The sequence below is a fragment of the Ammospiza nelsoni genome, chromosome 6, assembly GCF_027579445.1.
Source record: "Ammospiza nelsoni isolate bAmmNel1 chromosome 6, bAmmNel1.pri, whole genome shotgun sequence".
NCBI lineage: Eukaryota > Metazoa > Chordata > Aves > Passeriformes > Passerellidae > Ammospiza > Ammospiza nelsoni.
This window is the reverse complement of record NC_080638.1, coordinates 37,817,973-37,832,803: the sequence shown is the minus strand read 5'-3', so window position 1 is coordinate 37,832,803 and position 14,831 is coordinate 37,817,973. Positions and strand designations below refer to the sequence as shown.

Sequence of the window (14,831 nt, the reverse complement as noted above, 5' to 3'; positions counted from 1 at the left end):
CTTTACAAAGCAGCCACTGACTCCAACTCCCTTCTCAAGCAGCCACCCCACTCTTTATAGCACTCTTCTCATTGGTTACAGCTGTGGCCTGTTAAAGTCAGGCCTGTTCCTAATCTTTGATAATTGGCCCACCTGCAACTCCTTATAAGGGTAAGATTACTTTCTACACTATCTTTATTTTCTTATACTCTATCCCCCTACAGGTGGTATGACATTAAATTAATATTTTTAATTTTGGTATCTGATCAGTCACTGTAATTTTTTTGTTTTCAAGCTAGAGTTTGTGGAACTGTTTAAGTACTGAAACATACAAAAATGTGTTAGCCATTTTGCTTTCTTCAGGCAACCTCTGGTGTGATCCAAACTTGGATGTAAGGCTGAGCCTAAGGTTATCCTACAAACAGCACTGAAAGCAACACTTAAGCACAATTTAAAGAAAATCCAAATATTTTGATAGCAAAACCTTGGTTTTAAATACTGAATTTCAACCATTTTGCATGTAAAGTCTGATCTGGAGTGAAAATGGGAGAAAGAAGAAAAAAGATTTAACAGATTGCCAAGGAAAATTTTGAATTTACTGCAAATTGGATTTAGACATAGCATAATTTCTGAGGAGAAAAGAAATCATACAGGAGGCTACTTTTCAGAAATTCTGTATCAGAGTGGTATTGAACTGGTTTAGAGGTTTTTTTGAGAAGTGTTTGCACTGTCTGTCAGAGCCAGCCTTGGTACCCCCATCACCAGGCCTGAATGAAGGTATCCCCCAAAGGGGTTCCTGCTGGGACAAGGTGTGGGTTTGGGGGGCAGAGGACAAGGGACAAGTGTACTGGGAGTGCCTGCAGGGTGCAGGGGCACTGTGGGACTCCCAGCTCCCTTCTATCCCTTCTACTTGATCTTAGTAGAAGAAGTTTATATGTAGGATATGTCTGTCATCTGAAGGGTGAGGTGGGAAAGGCCTGTTTGAAAGATGGAAAACCCAGTGAAGCATTTTTTCCATGTAAGCTGTAATTTTGGAAATTTATTTAAGGCACTCTGGAGACCAAAATGTGTTTCCTTAAGGGCCCTTTAACTTTCTGTGAGAACTGCACCAAACAGAGAGTGTTAGGGGTATGGGAAAGGGGAGACAGAATGGGAAGCTCTTGCAAATGAAAGCTGGGACAGGTGCTGCTACAGTCCCAGAAATGCTCTACATCTGACATGAAAGGCCCTGAGGAACAAAATATTTTGTCAGTCAGGCTTGGTCTTAAATTGATGGTGCCAGATAGCTCTACCAATAGAGGCAACCTGAAAGGAAATACAGCAGCATCACTGTCAAGTGATACTGGAACTGCCATTTCTATTGACATAATTTATACTAATAAAATGAATTCTAATATTTAAATTGTCAGTCTTAGTTATAACTATCTAAGGCCATTAGAAAGAGCATCCTTCTCTGATGCAACTGGGTATTTCAGATCATAGTACAAGATAGTTTAGTTTTACATGATTGGCTTTGCATGGCTTTTTATTCTGCTATTCCATGTTTTTTACAAACCACTACTTGTACTGGCAGAACTGCCCTTTAATATTAATTGTTAAGCTTACTTTTAGCTCTCATCTGTGATTTGTGCTTACTCTTGACAGCATAAAGCATCACTGAGCTGAGCCAAGAAGTGCCAGCATACACCAGCCCTGTGTTGGCTCCTGCCAGTGCAAAAAGCTGATTAATTTAGCTACAGAGGCAGAGTGGGGAGAGAAACAAGCCTGGAGTTAATGCAGAGTCAGCACCACCATATTAGTGACATACTGACCGAGGGTACCATTTTCTCTTCTTTTTAAGCTTAATATGTAATACATCTCATGGTACAATTAAAATGAGCTACCTTTTCATTAAAAACAATGAATGCAGAGGTGTAGTAATGGTGGTGGTGTTTTCAAATCCTCTTATTTTGGAATGTCCCTACTATGTCCCTTGTCAACTATGATTTGCACAATACAGTTGATGATGACACAAATTCTCTCTGCCTTTCAAATTCTGCTCCACAACTAAAGCAGCCATCTGGGGTGTCCGAAAGTGCTGTGTCAGAGCACAGCATCACCTCAGGTGCAGTTAGGTACAGGTTGATACTGGAAGGCAGCAAGGAGTTTTAGTTTATAACAGACACAAAACTATAATTTTACAGCTGAGAATGGTTTGATGGTTGCATCTTCTAACCACTTTGGGAGACACCAGGGTATCAGTATCTACCACAACTGTTTATCAAGGTACAGAAGAAAAGCAGATAGGGCTACAATCTTGAAGTCTTCACTATCTTTATTATTTAAATATAGGATATTCTGTTGCTACAGCATAGGTCTGCTAAAATATACATGAGGCACCAGACACCGGACACAAAGATCTCATCTTTCTTGCCTAACACCACAGAAGTCTCTCAAATGTGATTTTGGTTAATTTCTGCTCACATTTACATGCACAAGCACCTACTGATTGAATTTCATACACTGATGGGGTACAATATTGTTATGGAAAACACAATTTATCTCCAAATGTCAGTCTTAAGCCTGCTTCCTAAGGTTACCTGCTTGAGATAACTTGCAAGTATATTTGGATATAATTCTGTGGCCAGTAATGAATTGTTTTTTCTCAAAACATTGCTTACTGCTTTCCTATGAAAGTGCAAGTAATGCTGAACATTGGGCAACCTTACTAGTCCTGCCCGTGAGATGGGGCTGGATTCTGGCTTTGGTTTGTTGTCTAAGTTTCCCAATAAGGAAAGAAGCCCTGAGTTGGTGTGACATCTAGAAGCCCAGCTCCCTTCCAACTGTGTGCTCCCTTTCTTTCCAGGGCTGAGACAGAATCCTTTCCTCTAGGTGCATGTTCCTTGTCTGTGGGTCACCCCTGGGCCAGGAAGTGTAGGCTAGCTTGGGGCCATGATCCATATAGAAGGGCAAATGCAGAGCAGCTTCTGTGCAAAGAAAGCCAAGAGGAAACCAACTAATAGAGTTATCTCAGTCGAGTTGGGAGGCCACTACTTTGGAGTTAAACTACTGAGCATCTTATCAGCATGGACTGTGTGACTCTCTGATCTGCTTTGTCTGAATTTTCTGCTTACTGTTAATTCTAAGGTGGAGATGTCTTTTATCTCATATGTACAGTGAGGCCTGAATCTTCACTGGGGCCTTTCAATATTTAAAATGTCTGCCAGTGACATTGGTCCTCAACTGTGAAATACTTGGAAATCATTAGCAAAAGATTCAGCAGCCCCAGGCTATTCCTTCTCTCATTGGGGTCAGAGCAGCAACTGGTACATAGACTAGTTGTTATATGTGAAATGTTACTGCAAAAATGACAGACAAATGTTTCTCCCCCAGAATAACTGCTGACATTGTCAGTGCAGCACACCACTTACGTTGAGAACATGTTGTAAACAGATAACATTTCTCTACCAAAATAACTGTGCAACACTGCCTATAAATTAGTTTGCAAGAGGCGATCTCAATGGTGCTTCTCACTGAAATACAAGCAAAAGATCTATCAGGTTTTGTACTCTTTTGGTCTGCAACTTGCTGCTTCCTAAATGAACAGAAAAGAACTGCCACTAGGTCTGGGTCTCACCTTAAAACATCAAGTAAGCTAAGAATCTTGTACAAAACTTTATATTTCTGTAGACAGTTTAGCTAAATTCCTCTTATCAGTGCTAGTTTTTGATCCCAATTACAGGCTGGCCCAAACTGGTGAGGCCTTACTGACATCTGTAGAATTGCATTTCTTTACAAAGATAATTCGGGCTGCTGATCTAAAAGGTGGCACTGTATGAGAAAATGGGTAGAGTACATTCTTGCTTTGATGCAGACTGACACATAATAATTAATCATTTTAATAAATTACCTCTGTCCACTGAGACCAGTAAAATTTCTTGTTTACACAGAAATTTTACAGACAGCAAAACCCCAAAGAGCTAATGTTTTACAGTACAAAAATATAAGCTTATAACACAGAACTGATAGGAAAACCACATGCAGTGTGCCTGGATAAGAAAATACTGCTTGTATCTTAGTGCATATAGCTAAGAATCAATGCAATGAGAACACTGATATTAAAAGCTTAGCTGCAGCAACTTGGGCTGGATTTGTACTGGAACTACTTTACAGCTGACTTCATTTTTTGAGGTATTGGTACTAGGGGCAGAGAAACTGAAATGTAAAATCCTGTGCAGTAGTGGAAGTAATCTATAACCTGTTCATGGATATTCAATTTACCAGCATAGGTCAACAGGTCCAAAATGAGTAAAATATGGGTACAAAAAGAAAAATAGATATGAATCATTTACCCTGTGCTACTCACTTACTCATCAGGTGGATCTCTGAACTCCTAAGGACTTAAAACACAGATGATGAAACTTTAAAAAAACACATCAATAACCTTGCCTTAAAAAAGAAGCAACTTGTAGCTTTCCTTATGTTTCTGCTAGATAGTTAACTGAAAGCTCTTAGGCAAATGATCTTATAATTAAACCAATTTTCTTCCATGGCCACTTATTCTCCTACAAAAATGCAGCTGTATCACAAAGCTATCTACTATCAGATAAAAAAGATCTCCTTAATTGGTCTGGGTCACAGTTTGAAATGTAGTGAGCAAGGACAGTGTTTGGAACCTTCAAAACTATTTACCTGTTGTCTTCTTATTACAAAAGCTGCCATACCTTCTCAATGATTTCTTATGGGCATCTCCTTGCAGTACTGACTCCTTCTTCTTCACAGCATGACCAACAAACTCCATCTCCCAGCACAGCCAACTCCCTCCTCACCCCACTAACCCACTCTTTTGTAGCACTCATCTTCTTATTGGACACAGCTGTGGCCTGTTAAGGGCAGGCCTGTTGCTAATCTTTGGTGATTGGCGCAGCTGCAACTCCTCAGGGGTGAGACTGCCTTCTGCACTATTCTCTTACATTCTATCCCTCCACATTTATCCACATCTTTTCTCCCACCAGAAGTGCTGTTTAATCCAGTACAGCCTAGTAAAAGGACTCTTGAGACATATGAATTTCTCATTCACAACCTGCTTCTTCTGAGATCTTTCCTAAACAGGAATGTATTAATTTGTTTTTAATGCCCTTGTTGTGTTTCTCATTCTTTTCCTCACATTCAACATAACAGAATGAATTTCAGGACTTTGATCTTTAGGGGTTATTTCTGGTCTTTAAAAAAATATTCCTTTCTGCTAAGGAAGTTTAAAAAAAAATCAACAAAAGGAAAACAAAAGCTGAGAATATAAGAGGAATCCCCACAGCATCATTTACTGTATTCACTAGCAATGGGCAGAGAATGAAAATCAGCCCTGTTGATGTGAAAAGTCCTTAATCCATCTTTGCAGAATCAGTTACCCATTTTCAGCCAGTTCTGTCTAATACAGTTTGTAGCCTGGGAGTAAGTTCAAAGGTTACAGTAGAGGGAAAATCCCAATACATGCACAATGTGATCTTCATTTATTAACAAAAATTAATGAAGAGAAAACTTGGTACACAGTTTATTGCCTGTAATATATTTCTTAAGGAATGTGCATTCTTTTCTTGCAGAAGTACAGACTTGAGGATCTGCAGAAACCTAGTTTTACATTGCTAGAACAATTCTAAACAAAGTATAGATTTAACTTGTTTGAATGGCACCTTTCATACAAACCCAACAGTCCAAGCTCAATTGAGATTGCAGAGTGCTAACTTTCTGATCAAACCATCAGTGAAGTATACTACTTTCCTATTTTCCCTAAATATCATCACTGGGGCAAGGAAGTTTTCCTGTTTACAGTAGTAAATGATAAAATTTTCTTCTTATCTGACTCATGTGCCCTAGAACAGTGCTATTATTGCATTTTGCCATGCTTGACCCCTTTATTCTGATTATTCTTCCTGGTTTGAGTGAATGATGTAGCTGTTTTCAGTCAGCAACTAATCTAGAAATTCAGATATTAGAAGCTTGGGACTGTTCTTCTTTTTGCATGTCAAGGTATTCAATGGTGGTGAATTGGGCATAATTTCATGACAAGAATAGTAAAAGGCATTTGTCAGCTTTTAAATATGTAAAAGTTGCAATCTTTTCAATAAAACTCTAAGATGGATTTTTTAAATCCCAGAATATAGAAGAATAATTTTGTGATAAAGACACTTTCTTCTTATTGTAAGTCCTCTCATGAACAAAGATCATTGAAATTAATTCATAATACTTCATTGAAGTTTGGGGAGACACATCAAAAGCTTGATAGGATTACATGTGCCTCACTCCTGTAACAACAGAGTAGAACTCTGAGGAACAAATACCAAACCCTAATTAACCTTCTGATTCAGAAAGTCCTAACGCAGTGTGTGCCATTAAAACAGTCAGAAGTCCTGTGATCTGAGTCACTGATCTTTGCTTGCACTTGTCTTGGCTCAGGATTTATTGCTGCTGCCCGTGGTGTAGTGGACAGGGTAGAGCTAGCAGCCTGAAACAGAGAACTCTTGCCCAAGTTCTGTCTCGCTTTCCCCTTGGCAGATGGAGGCAGAAGGGACACGAGAAAGGATAGCCTAATTTCTATTTTCTGTTCAAACTAGTGATATAACTGAAGCTAAACTGAGGCAGAAACTGGTTAACTGATACAAAGCTTACTCACTTCTCACTCTTCAGCCTGGAACATCAAGAAAGTAAATTTGAAATGAAAAGCATTCCACAAAAAAAAAACCAAAAAAACAAAAAACAACCAAACAAAAAACCCCCACCAAAACAAAAAACAAACAAACAAACAAAAACCCTCAAAAAACCAAAAACCCACCAAAAACAAAAACAAAAGCTCCACATAAGTGAGTTTACTTAGGAAAAAGCACTTTAATGCATATGATTTTGAGCAATCGTTTCAGAAAGAAGAAAAGGTAGTTTCAGAGTAGAGGCAGATTTCTGAAAAACACGCTCTTCTGCAGCCGGCTCTGAGGGCAGCTGGGCGAGGAAGCGGCTTCCAGGAAGCTGCGCTGTGCTGAGGAGGAGCCCACGGGCCGAGCGGTGACTCAGCCCGCAGCTCAGTAAACACCAGCGTGTCCCTCGCACACTCACCACGTCCGCGTCACCGTGCGCTCACCGCACCGACGCGCAGCGGCCGGAGCTGGCCTGCCGGGGAGGAAACCTCTCAGCCAGCTCCTGCTGCGGGCTGCGTCAGAGCCACCCCGCAAACACAGCCCGCAAACACAGCCCGCAAACACAGCCTGCAAACACACCTCACAAACACACCCTGCAAACACACCTCACAAACACACCTCACAAACACACCCCACAAACACAGCTCACAAACACACCTCACAAACACAGCCCGCAAACACAGCCTGCAAACACAGCCTGCAAACACACCTCGCAAACACACCCCACAAACACACCCTGCAAGCACACCTCACAAACACAGCTCACAAACACAGCTTACAAACACACCCCACAAACACACCCCGCAAACACACCTCACAAACACACCTCGCAAACACAGCCTGCAAACACACCTCACAAACACAGCCTGCAAACACACCTCACAAACACACCTCACAAACACACCCTGCAAACACACCTCACAAACACACCTCACAAACACACCTCACAAACACAGCCCGCAAACACAGCCCGCAAACACACCTCACAAACACACCTCACAAACACACCTCACAAACACAGCCTGCAAACACACCTCACAAACACACCTCACAAACACACCCTGCAAACACACCTCACAAACACACCTCACAAACACACCCTGCAAACACACCTCACAAACACACCTCACAAACACAGCCCGCAAACACAGCCCGCAAACACACCTCACAAACACACCTCACAAACACACCTCACAAACACAGCCTGCAAACACACCTCACAAACACACCTCACAAACACACCCTGCAAACACACCTCACAAACACACGTCACAAACACAGCCCGCAAACACAGCCCGCAAACACACCTCACAAACACACCTCACAAACACAGCCCACAAACACACCTCACAAACACACCTCACAAACACACACCTCACAAACACACCTCACAAACACACCTCACAAACACTCCTCTCGCTGGGCAGCAGCACGGGATTGCTCGCCAAGTGCCAGGGCTGCAAAGGCTGGCACACACTTCTGGAAAGTCAAGACGCTGACACCGTGTTTGTGCTCCCCAGGCTTGTGCAATAGTGGAGTGGCTAAGAAAAGACTGTGGTAATGTAGGAGGATTTAAATCCAAAAAGCTTTTCACAACTGCTTTTTGTTTATTAAAAAAAAATCTGTAAGAAAATCTTAACAATGTACTTAAATAGCCACATTCTATAAAACTAAAACTTACTTGATATAGCAAGAAAGCTTCTGTAATATGTGACCTTATTGCTTTGAAATGTGTAGTAAACATTTAGTCACTTTTTCTTTGGAACTATAATATTCATCCAAAAAATGAAATGTATGGAATTATTAAACTTTTGGATTTGGAGGAGTAGGTACTTTCAGTGTTTTCAACTATGTTATGGTGTGGATGGCAGAGAAAAGAGTGTTAAAGCAAAACAATAAATAATCCATAAATAACCTAACAGTTTTATTTCACTGGGCACAGCCCTGGTCTTCAGCATAAACTACTCCCTTAAATTGATGGAGGTGTTCAGGGTGTCTGCTTATATCACCTTCTGATGTATTTACTACAGAGGAGTGATATTTTTGGAAACATCAACTTGGCATGTACACTGAAGTAGGCAGAGAGCTAACAAAAACATCAGTTATCCTGGCTTCTAGTTGCTGTATCAATTAAAAAAAAAAAAAAGAGGGAATCTGAGTCTTCTTGTTTTGTTTGAATTGTAGGTGTATTTCAGCTTGATTACAGGTCAGTTTTATATTTTCTGTAACAAGAGCCTAATCATTCCAGTCTGAAGCATTCACTCCTTACTATCACATAGTAACATTAAAAGTGCCCAGGACATTCCTTCTGCTACCAGCTAAAACCATATAGAAAACACCAGCCTTAATATGATATAAAACCAGTAATAAATGTTATTCTTCTTGGAGCTATAAGTGAAATATCACTTTGGTTTTTTCTCATCATGAGATTTTGCAGAATCCTAGCCAGAAGTGACTTATTTTCAAGGAGAATGAAATCCTTTTGAGAACACCTGCAATGTTGAGAAGCTGTTTCAAGTGGGGTGTCCTTTACAACATGTCTCAGAATCTCTTGTGTCTGGAACCCCATCCTTGATCCTTGCTACTTGCCCTCATGGCATATTTTACTGTTGTTCATGTGTCCCTGACATTATTCTTGTAATTGTGCTGACATTTTCTCTTTTAAAGCCAGGTTTTAATTTTCAGGTAAATACTCAGCAAAAATGACGGTAATTGCTCAATATAACACTCTACAAAGATCAATCTATGTTGACCCTATGTGGCCTAATTTCCAAAGGCATTGTCAGTCACACGTGTGGTCTGCTCAAGTGTAGTCATAAATATATGGCATTGTTTAAGGCTTAATATAGTAACATGCCTCAGCAACTCACAGTTCCATAAGTGCTAAGACATTTCTGACTCCAGCATTACTATCTCCTTATTTTGTAAAGGAGGAGACAGAGACACACAGTGATTAAGGGATTAGGCCAAGGTCATACACCAAGTGCGTGCCAGCTGGAGTTAGCATTTGGGTCATACTCTGACTGAATAAAAACTACGTACCTTGCACAAGCATGGGGAATGGGAGTTGTTTTTGCAAGATTCACACAATGCTCAGTGTGTGAAAGCAATTTCTTCAAGCAGCTACCACAGTCAAGCTCCATTACTTGTCACTTCAATATATTCCATCACTTGTCTTCCCCCTCTGGCTGCACTAATCCACAGAAAGTTCTCCTCCTTCAGAAGGCCTAGGCCTGGCATTAATGGAGTGATGGACATGGGCTGGAAACTTGGGGGTCTGAACAAACCTTGCTGTGTGAAAACACAAATGAATGTGAGTAATTCCACACAAATGCGATTCTGATGTCTTTCTTATGTGCTAAGTGCACCCCTACTTGGCAGTGATTTCCTTCTTAGTAAGTATTAAAGAACAGCCACTTTTGAAGAGGCAGCTCTAGTCTGGATCAGTGCTGCACACAGAGGGAGTCTGAAACAGTAACTTCAGGGGTACCACTTGCTGTGTTGTATTTCAGTGGAGTACTCCCTGACAAAGAGAATGTCAAAAAAAAAGCGAATGCCCATCAGCACAGGAAGTGGAAAGAAGTATTAATCAGTCAATGAACATACAGATATTGTAAGCAGAAATTATCTAGTCAGCATTATTTTTCAGATTTGTTCTGGTGAGAAGAAATCACATAATGAGGAACAAAAATCACTAGCAAACTCCTAAATATTGTATCAGATTGAAAAAAGATCCCGATTCCTGATTGAAGCTCTAATACATTACTCAAAGTACTTCTTTGAGTGAAAAAAAAATAAATTGATATTTGTAATTGCGCAATTCATGCAACAGGACATAGGAGTATTTATGTTTCTCCTTTCAGAAATAACTATGTATCTGAAAGATATATCCGGTATTTAAGGTTTTTACTCCTGCTTAATAGTACTTTAAATCCATGATTCATATTCAAGTACAATTTTAAAAATTTTGATTTTGTTCTAAATTTATCTGTATTTTTATATCCTCATATTGTCCACAAATAACTATGTATCTGTCCAGACACCTGAACCAGAAACTGCATTCCGTGTAAAAAGTGTGAAATGTTTGTTTGATTTCAGTTTTCGGTCTTCAGAATAAAATAATAATATTTATCTGAAACTTTTCTTCATGAAAAAAAGTAAAGGCAACTGTTCTAGCCTCATGCAACAGGAGCAAGGTCACTTAGCAGATGCAGGTCTCACAGGCCTGGCCTAATTCTGCTGCTTCTGCTCTGGTGAAGAGTTAAAGAAGACCAAGTTTCTAAATTAAAAACTGTACACTCAGTCCTTCTACTGCCTTGTGTCTGATCTTTAAGCATATCAGAATCTTCCTGACCTCTGAAGGACAAGCACAGGCTAAGGATAAACATGTAAGTCTCATCTGAGCTGGAACAAGTCGCAGCACCAGAGATGTAATATGGTAAGACAGAAAGGCCCTTAGAGATCAGAAACAGAGACAAAAGAACTATTCTTGTGTTCTGAATAAAACCTGCACCAATAAAGATAACGCTTTCTAGATGTGTTACTACAACATTGACCAATAAAAATGTCAGCATTCAGCAAATTTTAACCAAGCATGACTGCTATTGCCTTTTTGTTCAGTGTGTAGTTTTAGTCTCCTAATTACAGGAAATATCGATGATGCAGGTAGGAGTAACATTCAAATGTACAATAATCTTATTTACTGTACTTATATTAATAGGCTTAAATTCCTTTGCAAAACATGTCATACTACAGAGAATGAAATTATTTTGAAAGTCCCTCATTTAAAATTTTTAGCAGTTTACTTCCTTTGTCTTTTAATCATGTGCAAAGTGGTTGCACAGCATTTTGCAGCACGTATGGCAGCGGACCACTCTACTGGCAAAGGTGTCTCAAGCTACAGGGCGTAATTGCAGCACTTCAAACTCACTGCTCGGTAAGAGCAAACTAAAACCTTCGCTCTCTAAGACCCAGCCCTGCGACGCTCAAATCCGCTCACCAGATCCATTTTAATGGAGGTTCGGGAGGGGGATCAAAGTATTTTCTAGAGCGGCCCCTGAAAGTATAAGCCCCGCCGTAAATGTACAGAATATTATATCGAAGTAAATAACCAGAATACGGGAAGAAATAAAATGACCTGTAAAGGATAAAAAAAAAGAAAAATCCCCACGCAGTCATGTGAAGGCCACCCGGGCCGGGGAGGGCCCTCGGCCGGGCAGGCCGCGCCTGGGGCAGCCCGGGCCCCGGCTCTCAGTTCCGCAGGGCGGCGCGGGGCGGAGCGGACCCGCGGGAGCGGCCCCTTCTCCGCCGAGGCTCCGCCAGCGCCCCCAGCGGCCGCTCGGCCGCCTCAGCTCCTCCCCGAGCGCGGCTCCTGCCGCGCCCGCCCACCCCGCAGCGGGCGGAGCGCCATGGATGCCGCTGGCCGCCGCCTGCCGCGGGGCTCGGGCTGCCGCCGCCGCCGCGCCGCCGCTCCCGTCTCGGCGTGGCGCTGAGGAGGGCTCGGCTCCGGCGAGGAGGCTGCGGGAGGCTGAGGTGAGCGGCGGGGGTGGCGCGGGGCCTCTCCGGCCTGCGCTGGGGGACGGCGCCTTTCCCGAGCAGCCAGGCCGGGTCACCCTGCGCGGCCTGCGGCTCGCCGGGAACTCGAGCGTCGCTGCCCGGGCCTGTCGGGCCGGGAGGGAGCGGGCCGGAGCTGCGGGCGGGGAGAGGCGGCGGCTGCCGGAAAGTCTGTGCGAGGGGCCGGGGGCAGAGCGGGGCGGCGCTGCCGGGGAGCCCCTCACGCCGCCGGGTGCCCCGTGCGGGGGCGGCGAGGAGGCGGAGGCGGTGCCTGCCGTGCCCCGGGCGGCGCCGTGTGGGGAAGGGGCCCAAAGCCCCGAGCGCCGCGCGGGCCCGGGGCCCGCCTGGCTGGTGCGAGCAGGCCCGGGCGGCGCGGGGGGAGCTGCGCTGCGGCCTGGCCCCTGCTCCGGGCTCAGCCCGGCCGCTCGCCGCGCTCCGGGTCTGCGCGCTGCCTCCTGTACGGCCCGGCTGGGCTGCGAGAACAGCAGGTGCCTGGGCTGAACTTACCCCACTTTCGCCGTCTCTTAATTTTCTTGTTTCTCTCGCTATCACTCATCTCTCCGCTCCCGGAAATAACGATTTAGTGGTGTTAAGGCGAGGTAGAACACTTATAATGCGATCCCACTTTTTTTGTCTGAAAGTAGTTTTATGTAGGATTCGAGCCGGAAATGCAGTCTGTAAACATCTTGGAGAATCATAGGCAGTGTTTAAAACACAGAAAACCAGTTTACTAATATTAAATTAGTTTTTAGAGTAAGATAATATCAAATATATAACTGGTAAGCAATAGCTGAGGGGCCTGTAATGTTATGGTCCTAAATTTTAGAAAAATCCTATCTGTTGTGCTTCTGTAACATCTCTGAGTTTTAAGCTGTTGTGAAAGAGCTGATTCAGTGTGTGTTTCTTCATGTAATACTAATTTCTGATTCCCTTTTGTATACATGCCCTTGATGGGGTTATTTTTTAACTATTAACTCATTAGCAGCAAGTAAACAAGTAGGCAGACTTTGTCCAGATCAAGCTTCTTCCTCCCACATCACCTCCCCCCTGTTTGTGGTGATACTGTCCGGCATTTCATATTTACCTAGGAGTTTGATGAACTACTTCTTCTTCTCTAAGATGTGTTTTGAAAGAGTATTATTTTTCTTGTGTGTCTAATTTGGAGAGATTGGTTTGTAACTCATTAGGTTTTATATGAAAATAGTCATGTGTGCTGTGTTTTTAGGCAAGGGAGGTGAATTTGACTGTTTGTTAAACACAAAGTTTAGGCAAGGGGACTTTTTTGGTCTTCAGCTTGCATGTACAGCTCTGGCACTGGGCCAGCAAATAATGTTGTTTTCCTTATATGTATGTGAATTATTTGAATCATTCACTGGATTTTTTGAAAGGTGTGAATTAAATATTTTTTTCAAAAAAGTCTCCCAATAACCGAACAAACCCCTAACTCTTGAAAACTGAAGTGATTTTTAAGTTGTCTTTTTATATCCTTTGACATAAAAAGCCTCTTTTCCTTATGTTTGAATGTTGTTTTAAAAGATGAAGGATTTGAACTTTTAAAAGGTTTCTGAAGATTTTGAAAGTCTGGAATTATACATTTTGGTTTTTTATTTTATGGATTTCTGTTTGAAATGTGAAATTCATTATCTTTCTACATTTGAATATTTTCATGAGGAGGTAATGCATCTCATAAAGCTGACCACTTTCTAATAAAGTGATATTAAAGGAGAGGATGGTCAGGACATCACTTTCTCTTAGCTTTAAGAATACACAAAAGGGTTGAGCACAATTTTTCTAGCTGTAATTTTGAGTTCTCCTCAAAACAGAGCAAACTCTTTAGTGTTTACCTGCTTAGAAAAAACCCCATTTGCTGGTAAAATATGTGGAAACTTCCTTAATTTCATCCCAAACAGATGCTATACATTTTAGAGAGAAGCAGATACAGAAAATTCAACGACAAGGTTGTGGTGATGATTACTTTTTTTACTTTTTCTTGCCAGGTGAAAACTGCAAAAGCGCGAGGCTGACTGAAGAAAGAAAATAATTGTGCTGAAGTTAGTCTGGCTTCTACAATTAAAGGATATTTTTGGTACTTTTTAATTGAAGTGGAGGCGGCTTTTTTTTTTGTAAAAAACCATGGCAGATGTGGATCCAGACACGTTGCTGGAATGGCTGCAGATGGGGCAGGGGGATGAGAGGGATATGCAGCTGATAGCACTGGAACAGCTCTGCATGCTGCTTCTGATGTCAGACAACGTGGATCGCTGCTTTGAAACGTAAGTGCATCTGCCTTTCCTTTTTGGAATGCTATTTTCCCCTTTCTGTGGCTGAATGTCATATTTAACATTCCTAGAAACTTTCAGCCTCAAAAATGTTTTTGCAAACTGAACTTCAGTTTAGATCACTGAAATCAAGAGTTTCCGTTAATGTCACGTTAAGTACTGTTGTCTGATTAAAAATGTAGTGTTTTTTGGGTGATACACAGTGCCTGTTCTGACCCAGGAGCTGGTTGCAACTCTGAATACATTTCTTTCAATTAAATAATGTGCATTTGTATGTGTATATGTGTGGGATGTTGGTTTTTCTTTTGTTTCTTTGTTTCTTTTTTACTTTTGGAGGTGGTTGTATTTTTGGTTT

General features: G+C 42.0%; 1 protein-coding gene across 10 annotated transcripts in view; it reads left to right on the top strand.

Annotated features, from left to right (window-relative positions):
* Nucleotides 1-12,026: 12,026 nt before the first annotated feature.
* Nucleotides 12,027-14,831, top strand: part of HECTD1 (HECT domain E3 ubiquitin protein ligase 1) — a 59,456-nt gene continuing 56,651 nt past the window's right edge. For all 10 annotated transcript variants that reach the window (XM_059473512.1, XM_059473507.1, XM_059473504.1 and 7 more), the window contains exons 1-2: nt 12,027-12,176; nt 14,195-14,470. In XM_059473512.1, coding sequence (XP_059329495.1) covers nt 14,331-14,470 — 140 coding nt within the window. In that variant the 5' untranslated portion in view covers nt 12,027-12,176; nt 14,195-14,330. The remainder of the gene's footprint in view (nt 12,177-14,194; nt 14,471-14,831) is intronic.